A 12,276-nucleotide genomic window follows, 5' to 3' on the forward strand; every position below is an offset into this window, starting at 1 on the left:
CCCCAGGAAATGTTGTTCTATCTCCCCACAAGGTTTGATTAATAGTAGGCCCAGCTTGTTACATTATGGAGAGAAAATTAAATAGCATGTAGTCTTCGTCGTCCAGCTTGCTACATATGGGTAGAAAGTAAACACCATGTAGTCCTTCTTATCATGCTGTGCTCAAATATGTTTCATGGTTACAGCGTCAACTGAAAGGAATTATTACATCATCATCTTAATTCCAACACCACGTTGTAACAGTCATGAAATGACATTCGTAAATAATCAAATAAAAAAAACGTCCGATAATTCTATATTGTCTAATTTTTAAATTTCATAGGTAGGGGGAATTACAACAATGGAAATATTATTAACCAAACTATCATGGCGGCACAGATATATGTTTTCTTTTTTTTAAAAAAATACCCAATCTAGAAATTAGCATAAAATATGGAAATGATCAATAAAACTTCATGAATCTATCAATATCAGATTAAAACGAAATACACAATCAAGAAATACACAATCTAGAAATACACAATCTAGAAATAAGCGCATAAATCGGAAATGGCAAATATCTTTAGGAATCTGTTAATATGGGGCTAATGCACTACTTTTCTGTATCAATTGGAATAATAAAGATGAGAAATGTTCATTCTCGTCCACATGATAATATAGAACAACATGAGTCTCTCCACAACCTGGTATAGTTTACTATAAAACAACACGAGTCTCTCCACAACCTGGTATAGTTTACGTTAATATCTTTAATATCACTCGCGAAGTAGAATGTGTTCAGAACATCTGATACCACTTCTCCATGGTAGAGTTTATATAGTTAGTTGTACTCTTAGGCAGTAAATAATCATAAAGGTATGGACTGTAAGAAATAATCTCAAATAACAAATAAAAAAAAATATTTATCAATAAATGTAATTAAAATATTAAATGAATGACAATAAGCCTAAATGCTAAAATATTAAATGAATTTATTAACAAAGACGTTATAATTTCCTTCAAGTCTGTATTAGATTTTAACGGAGACATTTTGAAAGAAAATTATTAAATTAATTTTAGGAAGTTTTCCCTCAGGGTTACTGAAGTTTTTACTATGATTATATAACGGTTCATCCCAACCTATGAGTCAGTAGAAGTTATTTTAGATCAACCTGTACGCTATGTTTAACAGTTCATATTGACAAACTGTTGACTTGTATTTATACAGCAGACAAATCCAGCATCAACCCTCTTCCTTCTAATTCACATATCTGTGAGTTTGTTTTCGTTTCGTGTTATAATCCTTGTTCAACTGATTGACTAAATTTTGTAGGAAGAATTTGAAGACAAACTTCACCTATTTGTTTGCCCTTTAATCCTGTCTCGTGCTTGCTAGGTCTCGCGCTCACGTGTTATCATTGATAAATGTCATATAGTTCTCCTTGTCGTTAGATGAACATGAGAGTACATAATTTATAGAATTAATGTTGTACAATATTAACTTTATTAATGTGTTATATTCTCACTTAAACAACTATCTGTTCGCATAAATTAAAACTAAATCTTAACAACTTTATTAATGTACTATATTCTCACTTAAACAACTACCCGTTCTGAGGATTTTCATTATTTTAGCGACACCTAAAATAAAATAAAATCAAATCTCAACCAGTTTTCAAAATCAAATTCAGAATTAACTTCTGATTCTATGAACTTTCTTTCATTATCGCCTTCAGATGTATAAATAAATATCACAGAATTATACACAAATGAAATTTGTTATTTTGTTATTTTTCCTATTTTACAAAGTGTTGGTAATAATAAAATTCATATTGAAAACTTTTCACGAACCATGTAACAAATGCAAGGGCCGAACAATATTTTTTAAAGTTTCTAATATAATCAAAGCCCCACTAAATAGCTATATGCAAATCGGTACGCGTTATTCCTATGCTAAACGATATTAGTCACCTGGAACTATTTCAGATGTTGGCAATACTTTTATACATGTCTTGTATAATATAAACAGATTGTAACAATAAGCTTCTATAAGTTAGAGCCAGCAAGAATAATTTACAGAGGACGTACCAATATATCCCTTGTAATTTGATATTAAACTAGGATCAGCTAGAGAACTCGTAATAAATACAATCTCTCTAACTCAACTAAATCACCAGAAAATACACCTTGTATATTTTATAAAAACTCTATTGAACACCATGAAGTAATCTTGAAAAATATTTCTCTTTACAAGTATTACAAGCGGCTTAACTGAGCGAGTTTGTTTGAATTTTAGGATTAACCCAAACGTACAGATATCCGATTGTCATGATGAACCTTAATACTTCACGCGGTACAGAGATCAAGTATCCTGTTCGATGATTGGTGGAGATGAGTGACTGTGGGCGTGTCTTAACAGATATATTTGTAACAATGTGTCAGATTGGCTGTATAATCCGTCGTTAAACAGACCAGTAACCGTGAAATAGTTACAGCGACAGATTAAACCGAGTATAAGAAAGATTCACCATTAACCGTTTTACTGGAGGAAAAACAATTTAAGAGCCAGGTCATAACATCCAAGTAACGAAAAACTTAATTAGAGAAACACAGCTGTGATTTAAATACACGTACTGAAACGTTGCATGTGAATTATACGTAAGTTATTGAATACCTGTTTATACAGATGTTGGGGTATCTTATGATGGTGTTTAAGAAGATACAGAGTTACGTGTAGAAACGATGTAGCTGGATTTATTAAAACCAGATACAGAGGACACTGTTGTGTTGTTCCTTAATAACAGAATCTTTAAGGATAAACAAGAATATACTGGACAGTTTGACAGTCAGTGGAGTTTTATAACTAGATGTAAAATAAGATAATACATTGTATATCTATCTCGACTGTCTACATGTGTATTTGTTTTAATTACTGAAGTTTAAATCTAAAACACGAACACCACTGCAACCTTTTCAACATAATCAAGTGAACTTTAAAAACAGTCAGCCAACAAAACATTAAATAACACGTGATACCCTGTACTAACTGTAACTTGAAGTCTACTTACTGTACGATAATAATATATCAACAAACAATTGATCTTCGAGTAACAAGATATTAAATTAGATTATATTGAACAGTCAGCTCGACAAATGTTACAGTTTATAAATATCGTGATATCTGAGAATATTTTCAAAAACAATAATTAGTTTTTATTGGACAAATAATGTGATATTTAACAAGGAGGAAACTGTATTATATTATGTTGGATGTTCTGCAGCGTTTTATTGGGTTGTGGTATTTAAATTAGATTAAATTCTTCCATCAAGTGTTTATCAATATTACACGACAAGTTCTCCTAAATTAAAATTACAGTTTAATACAAGAAAGTGAAGCGACAAACGATTATAAATGTAGATTTGAAAGTGGATTCATTTGTGGCAACTGTGGTAGGTTTAATGAAAGACGATCGGTGAACAATAAAATAGAATAGGATATTTATTAAGGTAAATTTTACCTGTGGACATCAAGTACAGGTGTGATCAGGTAACTGATTCAAGTTACATTTAGAAAGTAAAATACTGCATCAGATTTCAACTCGTGATAAAATCTAGTTTTTATAGTTGGTTAATATCCCCTGGTGCTTGTATTCATGATAAACCCGAGGATTTATAGTTAGAGTTAATATCCCACGGTGTTAGTATTCATAGGAGTTATATTATACCACGTGTTTCATTTGATAGAGACGTCATAAAGATCGACGTCATGAGAAGTTGAGAACCGTCAGAATCTAGTTCGTCAAACCTTGACAGACTCTGATCGAATAACTGTATTCATATAATTTCAACAATGGCTTGTGTGTCTTTACTAATTATAGCAGCCGGTGCCATGATGTCGATAACCAATGTGGCAGGACAGATCGTTGAAGAACTGTATTATGATGTACAGGAGGAGAAGGAACCGCCAGTTCGTATCGCTGATCTATCTACCGACTCTAACGTTTCATCTGTCATATCATCTGGGGAACTTCCGTTACTCAGTTTCCGGTTATTTTCATCCACCGGAAGTACCAAGTTCCATTTAGACAATTCAACAGGGATTCTTTCTTCAAGGGAAAGGATAAACAGAGAAACGGTTTGTCGGTTTCAAGTTTTGTGTATATTAACACTGAATGTAGGAATACAGTCTTTGTTGGCCGGATCATCTTTTTTCCAAACGTTAACAGTATCTGTCCGGATAGTGGACATTAATGACAATTCTCCGATATTTCTCCGATCATCGTCTGAGTTATCGTTCTTAGAATCATCGCCGCCAGGCACGTCATTTTTAATAGATGGCGCCACAGATTTAGATACAGGGGCGAATAACTCCGTTCAATCTTATTCACTGGTGCCAGCTAGTGATGTATTTAGTATACAAACACAAAGAAAACTGGACGGTAGTATGGAAGTAAGCATTGTTTTACAATCACCTTTAGATAGAGAAACTGTTTCTCGATACGAATTAACAGTTATGTCACAAGATGGCGGCCAACCGAGACGATCAGGCGAAATGAAACTTTATATTAACGTAACGGACGTCAATGACAACAAGCCTCGTTTTCTAAACACCGTCTATAACGTCAGCATTAATGAAACAGCTCCTGTAAATGTTACCATAGTTACAGTTTCTGCTACAGACCGAGACTTTCATCAAAATGGACAAATTACTTATAGATTTAGTTCCAGACAAACTGACTTTAATGTGGTGAATTATTTCTCTGTAAACTCAAGAAATGGCGATGTTTATCCTATTGCATCATTGACGCCACTTCAAGGTCAAACCAAAAGTGTTATCGTGGAAGCAAAGGATGGAGGGATTGAATCTAAAATATCGCAATGTATCGTCCATGTTACAGTATTAGATAATGTTAACACTCCACCTGTCATTCGACTGAATCTAGTATCAACTAATCATACCGTTGATCTCAGTGAAGCGACCAGTGTCGGCTCCTTAGTCGCACATTTCGTCACAGAAGATGTGGATTCTGGAATAAATGGAGACGTTTCGTGCCAAGTGCCAAATTCTACTGAATTTAGTGTCCGACAAATCAAACCTGATCAATACAAAATAATACTGAATCAGGTTTTAGATCGCGAAGTTAAATCTGATTATCAACTAACTTTGGTGTGTCAAGATGGCGGACAGCCGCCATTACAATCAAAAGTCAGTTTAACAGTTCTGCTGTATGACGTCAATGACAATCCACCAGTTTTGGAACAATCTGAATATTCTATCAACATATCAGAAAATAATGAAAATGGATTAAAATTATTGCAAGTTCGGGCGACGGATAAAGATGTCGGAGAAAATGGACACGTGATGTACAAACTTGGTCATGTTTCTGAGATGACGCCAACAATTGAAGTGAATGAAACAACAGGTGACGTCATTGTGTTAGGTTCCTTTGATTACGAGGCTGAGAAGCACGTGAATATATCTATAATAGCAGTAGACGAGGGAATCCCGCCTCTTTCTGCTATTGTAAACGTATATTTAACAATAACTGATGAAAATGACAATTCACCTTACTTCAATGAACCTGTTTATATATTTAACGTCAAAGAGAATTCAGCCCCTGGGGCTTTTGTGGGTAAATTACTAGCTCATGATGTAGATAGCGGAAATAATGGCCGCCTTAATTACAGGATTAAAACTAATTCTACTTCACCTTTTATTTTATCAAAAGCCGGTTATTTATCAACTCAACAAACTCTGGACAGAGAAAAACAAGCCGTTTATAGTTTTATCATTACAGCTTACGATCTGGGAGTTCCACAACAATCTGGTGATGTTCAAATTAATGTCTATATCTTGGATGAAAACGACAATAAACCTTTTATTAGCTTCCCAAATTCTTCTGTCGATTCCATCAACGTCTTTTACCAGACTGTTCCGGGAACCGAACTTCTCCATGTAGAAGCCGTGGATGAGGACGAAGGAGATAATTCTAGATTAATTTATGAACTAAAATATTCAGAAAAACCCGAATATTTTATAATCGACGAGAATTCTGGAGTTATATTTTTAAATAAACAATTAAGTTTAGAAGATTGTGGTAATGTTAGTGTATCAGTGAAGGTGTCTGATCGAGGTTTACAGTCGAAATCTGTTATTGTTAATTTTACCATGGTTATAGTAGAAGGAAATTCTACTTCTTTAGCTTATATAAATCACACTGAACACAATATGTTGATAGTTATAATAATAGTTAGTATAACTCTAGTAGTTGCTATATTAGTTCTTACAGTTGTTTTATTATTAAAACGCACTGATAAACAAAAACATTTACAACAACATTCTCAATACGATATGAAGAATCTTGGTGATACGATGTACAAGGAGGGTGTACATGTTTACGACAGTGACGAGACAACTTTACACCTCAAGAGAGAATCTTTAAAGGCTCCCCCACCCTCTAATGACGAGCTAATCGTCTTTAAAATGAAACTAGCAGAGAAATATCAAGTGGATGGCGGTGACTGTAGCTTTTCAAAGGTTGGTCATTTAAATTTCTTGTTATTCAATTCTTATGTTGTTTACGTCATGCGTGTAATACGATTCAATTCTTGTGTTGTTTACTACGTCATGCGTTTCAATTCCTGTGTTCTTTACTTCATGCATCTAATACGATTCAATTCTTGCTGTTTATATCATGTATTTAATACGTATTATTGACAATGGCCTATTCTAAATGGTTTTGTTACCTACGGGATGCTTTCATCGTTTGTACTTTTAATTTATCCATTCTAATCTTTTGTCCTACGAGTGTATTATCTTCAAGGTTTCGAACCAATCTTTTGTTTGTCGTGGTGTTATGTTCAAGGTTATTGTTGGGGTACGCTTTCTACTTCATCAACTCATCGTTTAATCAGAGAGTTTACCTTTTTATATAAAAATAATTGGTTTAATTTAGATCTACTGTCGGTTCGTTTTATTAAATGAATAGAAACCCGTCTTATTCACACTACGATCGTTTGATCACCAAGTTTTAATTAAATTGAATTAGTTGATACAGAAAGATTAAGGAATACATAAGATGCTGGTATATACAGTTTAATTTCGGCTAATAATTATAATAGATTCACTAACCGCCTTTTAATCCCGAGTATAATTAATTATTTCCAGAAACTTTGAGAATTTTATTCCTTTGTTTGTAAAGTGTTATTTTATAGTCTGCTAAACACCGTTTCAGGGTTCAGTTAATTGAATCAATAAAAACGAATTTCTTGGTTTAAGTCTGTAATTTTTACAGGGGAAAATCTTTCTGGTTCATCAGCTAATAGGATGATTGTCTTAATCATGTGGGTTAATGTATCGTGATTTAAAATGATGAATACCAAATTGGCCATTCCTTGTGGTATTTATGATATTAGAATTCTGTGGGTTATATTTAAACATGCATTATCCAGTCCCATGGCCATTTCTTGAGGAATTCATGAAATAAGATGTATTATCCAATCCCATGTGATAATTTATTTTATTTTATTTTATTTTTTTGTATTTTGTTCAGGAAACCGAGATGAGTGATGTGTTGAGTAGTGTATCAGGGGAGACAAATGGGTGTGACAGTGGACGTGGTGCCAGTGAAGGTGAAGGTCAAGGTAGATATGGATTTTGTACAATAGGTTGTGGGCGGTGCCATGGACACTGGAATGGTTCCGCGTTTAATACCATCGATTTAAAGGGTCCAAGTTATATGTATATTATACTACGATTGATCTTAAGGGGTCCAAGTTATGTGTACATAATATAGTACCAATTAACTAGCTCAGAACAACGAGGGGGTGGGGGGGGGCGATAAGTGTTCACAGGGGTGCTGTAATATTGACGGACAATGTATATTTATGGTCGAAAATTTTTTCACAGGGGGGCCTGATACTATCATCAATTTTAAACCGGGATCAAACTCAAAGTCCATGCATACAAGATGGCAAATGTATGACTTGATCACTGGAACGTGTCGTTACAACAACAGGTGTTCCAGATAGCAATATGAGATTAATCTAAAGTTATTATAAATAAATGAAAATAACAGGAAATGGAATGGGGGAAACTCTCAAGACCAACACCGGGGTTAGGGGTTATTAGTGAGTCAGTTCCTTACTCCCTTATTAATAGTTACCTTATTAATGTTTTTTTCCAGACGATGGTGCCACAAGTGTTCCAAACAGTCCGAGAAAACAGATGATGACATTTAAAGGTTCCATTCAACCGCCAGCTTATTTTAGACTCGAACAGATGAGATCTGTTAAAACCGGGACACCGCCTAGTCACCATCATACCAGACATAACGTGAATGCCACGGATAGTTTAAAAATCAAGGCTAGCGGAAATAGACCATCGGGTTTAAATAAAGAAAATTTAACACCAAATAGTGAGAAATATGACAATCGAGACCCTTGTTTAAAACATGTGTCAGAAAATTATCAATATTTAGACAATTCAAAATATAAATATGATAATCGAAATAATAAACAAACGACTCAAAGTTTTAATAAACAAAATAATTTAATATTTACACAGAGTGGCGACGGTTTTCATCAATATAATGACAATATAAATACACGATATGGTGGAAGGACGGAATTACGTCATCATAGAATAAATTATAGAAATAGTGACGTGTATAACCACGATATAGACATGTACAGTATAGACACCGTGGACGATGGACATTCCACGACAACATCGGGTAGTTACACCGTGGACAATGATCAATTTGTGGATGATTTATCTATATTTCCCGACGACAGCTATCACGTGACACACCTTGGTCACAATCCACAAGATGTGTATGTGTGAATTGGAAGTATATGTATCTGATCGCGATATATACGTATCTCACACCGAGAGCTTGTTCTTAGTTTCTCCAGTATCGTCGACCTGATACCAGTAGATGGATAGCATCCACTGTCTATTGTGGTACCGTCAACCAGTCGTAGATGCGGAAATGACCTAGCAGAACACGCGATGACTCTGTTATACAACATAGTAAGTGCTTGGTGTGAAGAATTCAAACCATCCACTCGTCGACCTCGGTACAATGCCTGTTATCTATTAATATCGCGTCGACCTCGGTGCAATGCCTAATATTATTGTATCGCGTTGGCCTCGGCACAATGCCTGTTATATATAGAAACGTCTGTTGAATAGTATGCACGCTGTTCTGATGGTTAAAGGTGAGCTAGTTTAAAATTCCTGAGGAGAATATAGGTTCTACACAGATTACCAGCCAACTATTCTGTCTGACCAATGATGTTATAATTGTTTACCAGAAGGAAACGAAACACGCTTTCCAGAAAGCAGATAATCTAGTAATTTTAAGTCGGGGCGTCCAAAAGGTAAAAATTTAGCCAGCTTACCCGTTAAGGCTAACGTGGGAGTAGGCGAATTTGAGCTGGTCCCAACATTAGGTTCAGGTGGTCTTTTAATATATATAGCTTCATTATGTCCGGGCTATAATTAGAATATGACGTAATAATAATGTGAATACTGGAATAATAAATAATTTTACTGTGATAATATGTATATATAATTGTAATACATGTTAGTATTAAATATTATTGAAATACAACACAATTTATATGGAATATAATCACTGGTTTATAGACACATACCACGGACGTTTCAACAAGTATTCTCTTATCGTTATCAAGTACAATCGTCGTGCTATATGTGTATAAACCAGTGATTGTATTCCATATAAATTGTGTTGTGCTATATGTGTATAAAAGAGTGATTGTATTCCATATAAATTGTGTTGTGTTTTTTAATCTGCTCAATCACTAAATGCCACTCAAGGATTATAGAAGACCGTTGAGTGGACATGTTTCCAGATAAGATATAAAAGTGGTGTACGTGTATTCAACTTAATTATCGACATTCTTATTGTATTTCTATTCAAATCAACGTTATAATATCGCCATGGGATGTGTAATATGGGACAATAATACACCATGGGATGTCTAATATAGGACAATAATAGGACGGGTCATATTGTAATATTATACTAGGAGCTTAGTAAACAGACTTGGAAGTGAAAGTGTGATAAATCCTATACGAAAAATGTTCATTTTAAACAGGATTTTCGATTTTTAACTCATCACTAAAAAATAAATTATATTTCCTTTCAGTGAATATATATTATTTAGTACCGACTTGGGTTTTAGTACCGACTTGAGTTTCGGTACCGGCTTCGGTTTTAGTACCGACTTGGTTTTCTTTCTTCTAAAATATCAGTTATAAAGTGGGAATACCACGGTAAAGAAATAATTTTGTTTTATAATTAATTGATTTGAATTCAAACTAAGTATGTAAATATAATTCATTATTTATCACTAAAATTGTTTGTATTTTATATTTGTTTTATTTAAATAAAAACAAATGAAATTTTATGAAACGGTTTACATTTTTTATTCATTTTCATGTGAACGTAAATTGTCGTCGTCCCGGTCCGTCTCGATTCCGTCCAAAATTTGTTTATGTACACTCTACAGGTCACAATTTTTATCCTTTTTTGACGAAACTTGAAATATAGGTTTATCTCCAAAAGACATTGACATGTATCGGACCTTAACTTCGGGGATTATGGCCCCAGATTGCACGAAAAATCACGTCAAATATTTTTATGTTCCGTTCGTTCCCAGACATATTAGAACACAGGGCTCACTGGTGATATGATCATATGTAGACTGATCTGAACATAGGTCTCACCAGAGATATGATAAGTCATATTATGTAGACGATCGATCAAATTTTTTACCCCTAAATGACTTGATTACAGAGTTTATTTAATGGTGTCCAGACTGTGTATAAATGAAATAAAATGGGGTTTAACGTCCTACTATTCTGTTCCGACCGGGCTAATGAAGACGGACATATTCAATACGCTGTGCTATGAGGGAAATTTTGTCCTGACAACGGCGCTACGGCCTACTCTTATATCGAATTCCAACTGTCAATGGATCCTTTACGTGCACGCCAATATGTACACAGGACCTCGGTTTGTCGTCCCATCGGAACGACTGAACAGCAGACCACTGACAAGGGTGAACTTTCGATGAACTTTCACGGCCAACACTGGGATGGAACCCGCGACTTTCAGGCTAGCGAGCCGGCGTCTTACTCACATAGCCACCGTGGCTCCGACTGTGTATAAAATTGTAATTCTTTTCTGTAGAATTTAATAATGTGACCCATGGGTGCAATATTGTGCAGGTGTCATCTTTTTAATCAGATTGTTGAATATTTTATTAATAATAACCTGAACATCATAATATGTATTCACAGTTCAGTTTTATTTTAATTTAGTCATTTCATCCAGTAACAAATGTCAAAAATACCTCATTTCAAACGGAGGGCTGGATGGCCGAATGGTTAACACGTGCGTGCTGCATCATAAGGTCTGTCATTGAATCAACTGGCGTGGTTTCGACTCCACGGTTGTACGTGACGAGGAGTAGGGTCACATGTCCAACCTAGGGTCCTCCGGTTTCCTCCCACTGCTAAAAACCCATACGCGCAAGCGAATAATTGAAATAAAATTGAAACATGTGTTAGTCCCGAAATGCCCTAGTTTGTGTCGAGTGGACGTTAAACCCCATCTCTCTCTCTCTCTCTCTCTCTCCCTCATTCCACACAGACCTGATCAGAATAAAACTAAAACTTGATGAGAATTGACCAAGAAAAAGATGGTATTGGTCAGTTTTACATGTTAACATCTGGTTCCTTGATTCATTGTATTACGTCACACATCAATTAACCTGTCTAGATACCTCAGGTAAATAATAATTACAGGTGTTTTACTGCCTGAACACTGGTCATTTAACTTATTTTATATGAAATTTAACAAAACGTGGACAATATGTCTTGTAATAAAACAGGTTGTTGTTGTATGTATAGGAGGGAAGAACATTACTCGCATCATTTAACCATCACTGAAGTATATGAAGAGTCTGAATGTCGACTTTAACAATAAAACTCTCTGGTTGTAAACCTCTAATAGGTATCCTCTCTTATCTCATATTTATATAGATTCTGTAATATCATACTGGTTGATCGTGTTATAATTATAGATGGATGTAGTCGTGATTATCAGGTTAAGATGATTATAATAGAGGGTTTGTTTACCTGTCTAAACTAATTACAGGTGAAATAATTATAGATTTTGTAGAGTTTAATTATATATATAGATATTTGCACGTGGTTAATTATATAGGTAGATATTGTCAAGTGTTTTGGTAACAGATTTGTTA

The 12,276-nt window shown here is 34.6% G+C and overlaps 1 protein-coding gene across 1 annotated transcript; it reads left to right on the plus strand.

Moving 5' to 3' along the window:
* The first annotated feature begins 2,452 nt into the window (after window positions 1-2,452).
* LOC126829703 (protocadherin gamma-A4) lies at window positions 2,453-9,568 on the plus strand. The gene is made up of 3 exons (XM_050559790.2): window positions 2,453-6,517; window positions 7,533-7,623; window positions 8,166-9,568. Exons 1-3 carry the CDS (start codon window positions 3,830-3,832, stop codon window positions 8,822-8,824), a joined length of 3,438 nt encoding a protein of 1,145 aa, XP_050415747.2. The 5' UTR covers window positions 2,453-3,829; the 3' UTR covers window positions 8,825-9,568.
* Window positions 9,569-12,276: the final 2,708 nt, after the last annotated feature.

The sequence above is a fragment of the Patella vulgata genome, chromosome 8 (assembly GCF_932274485.2).
Source record: "Patella vulgata chromosome 8, xgPatVulg1.2, whole genome shotgun sequence".
NCBI lineage: Eukaryota > Metazoa > Mollusca > Gastropoda > Patellidae > Patella > Patella vulgata.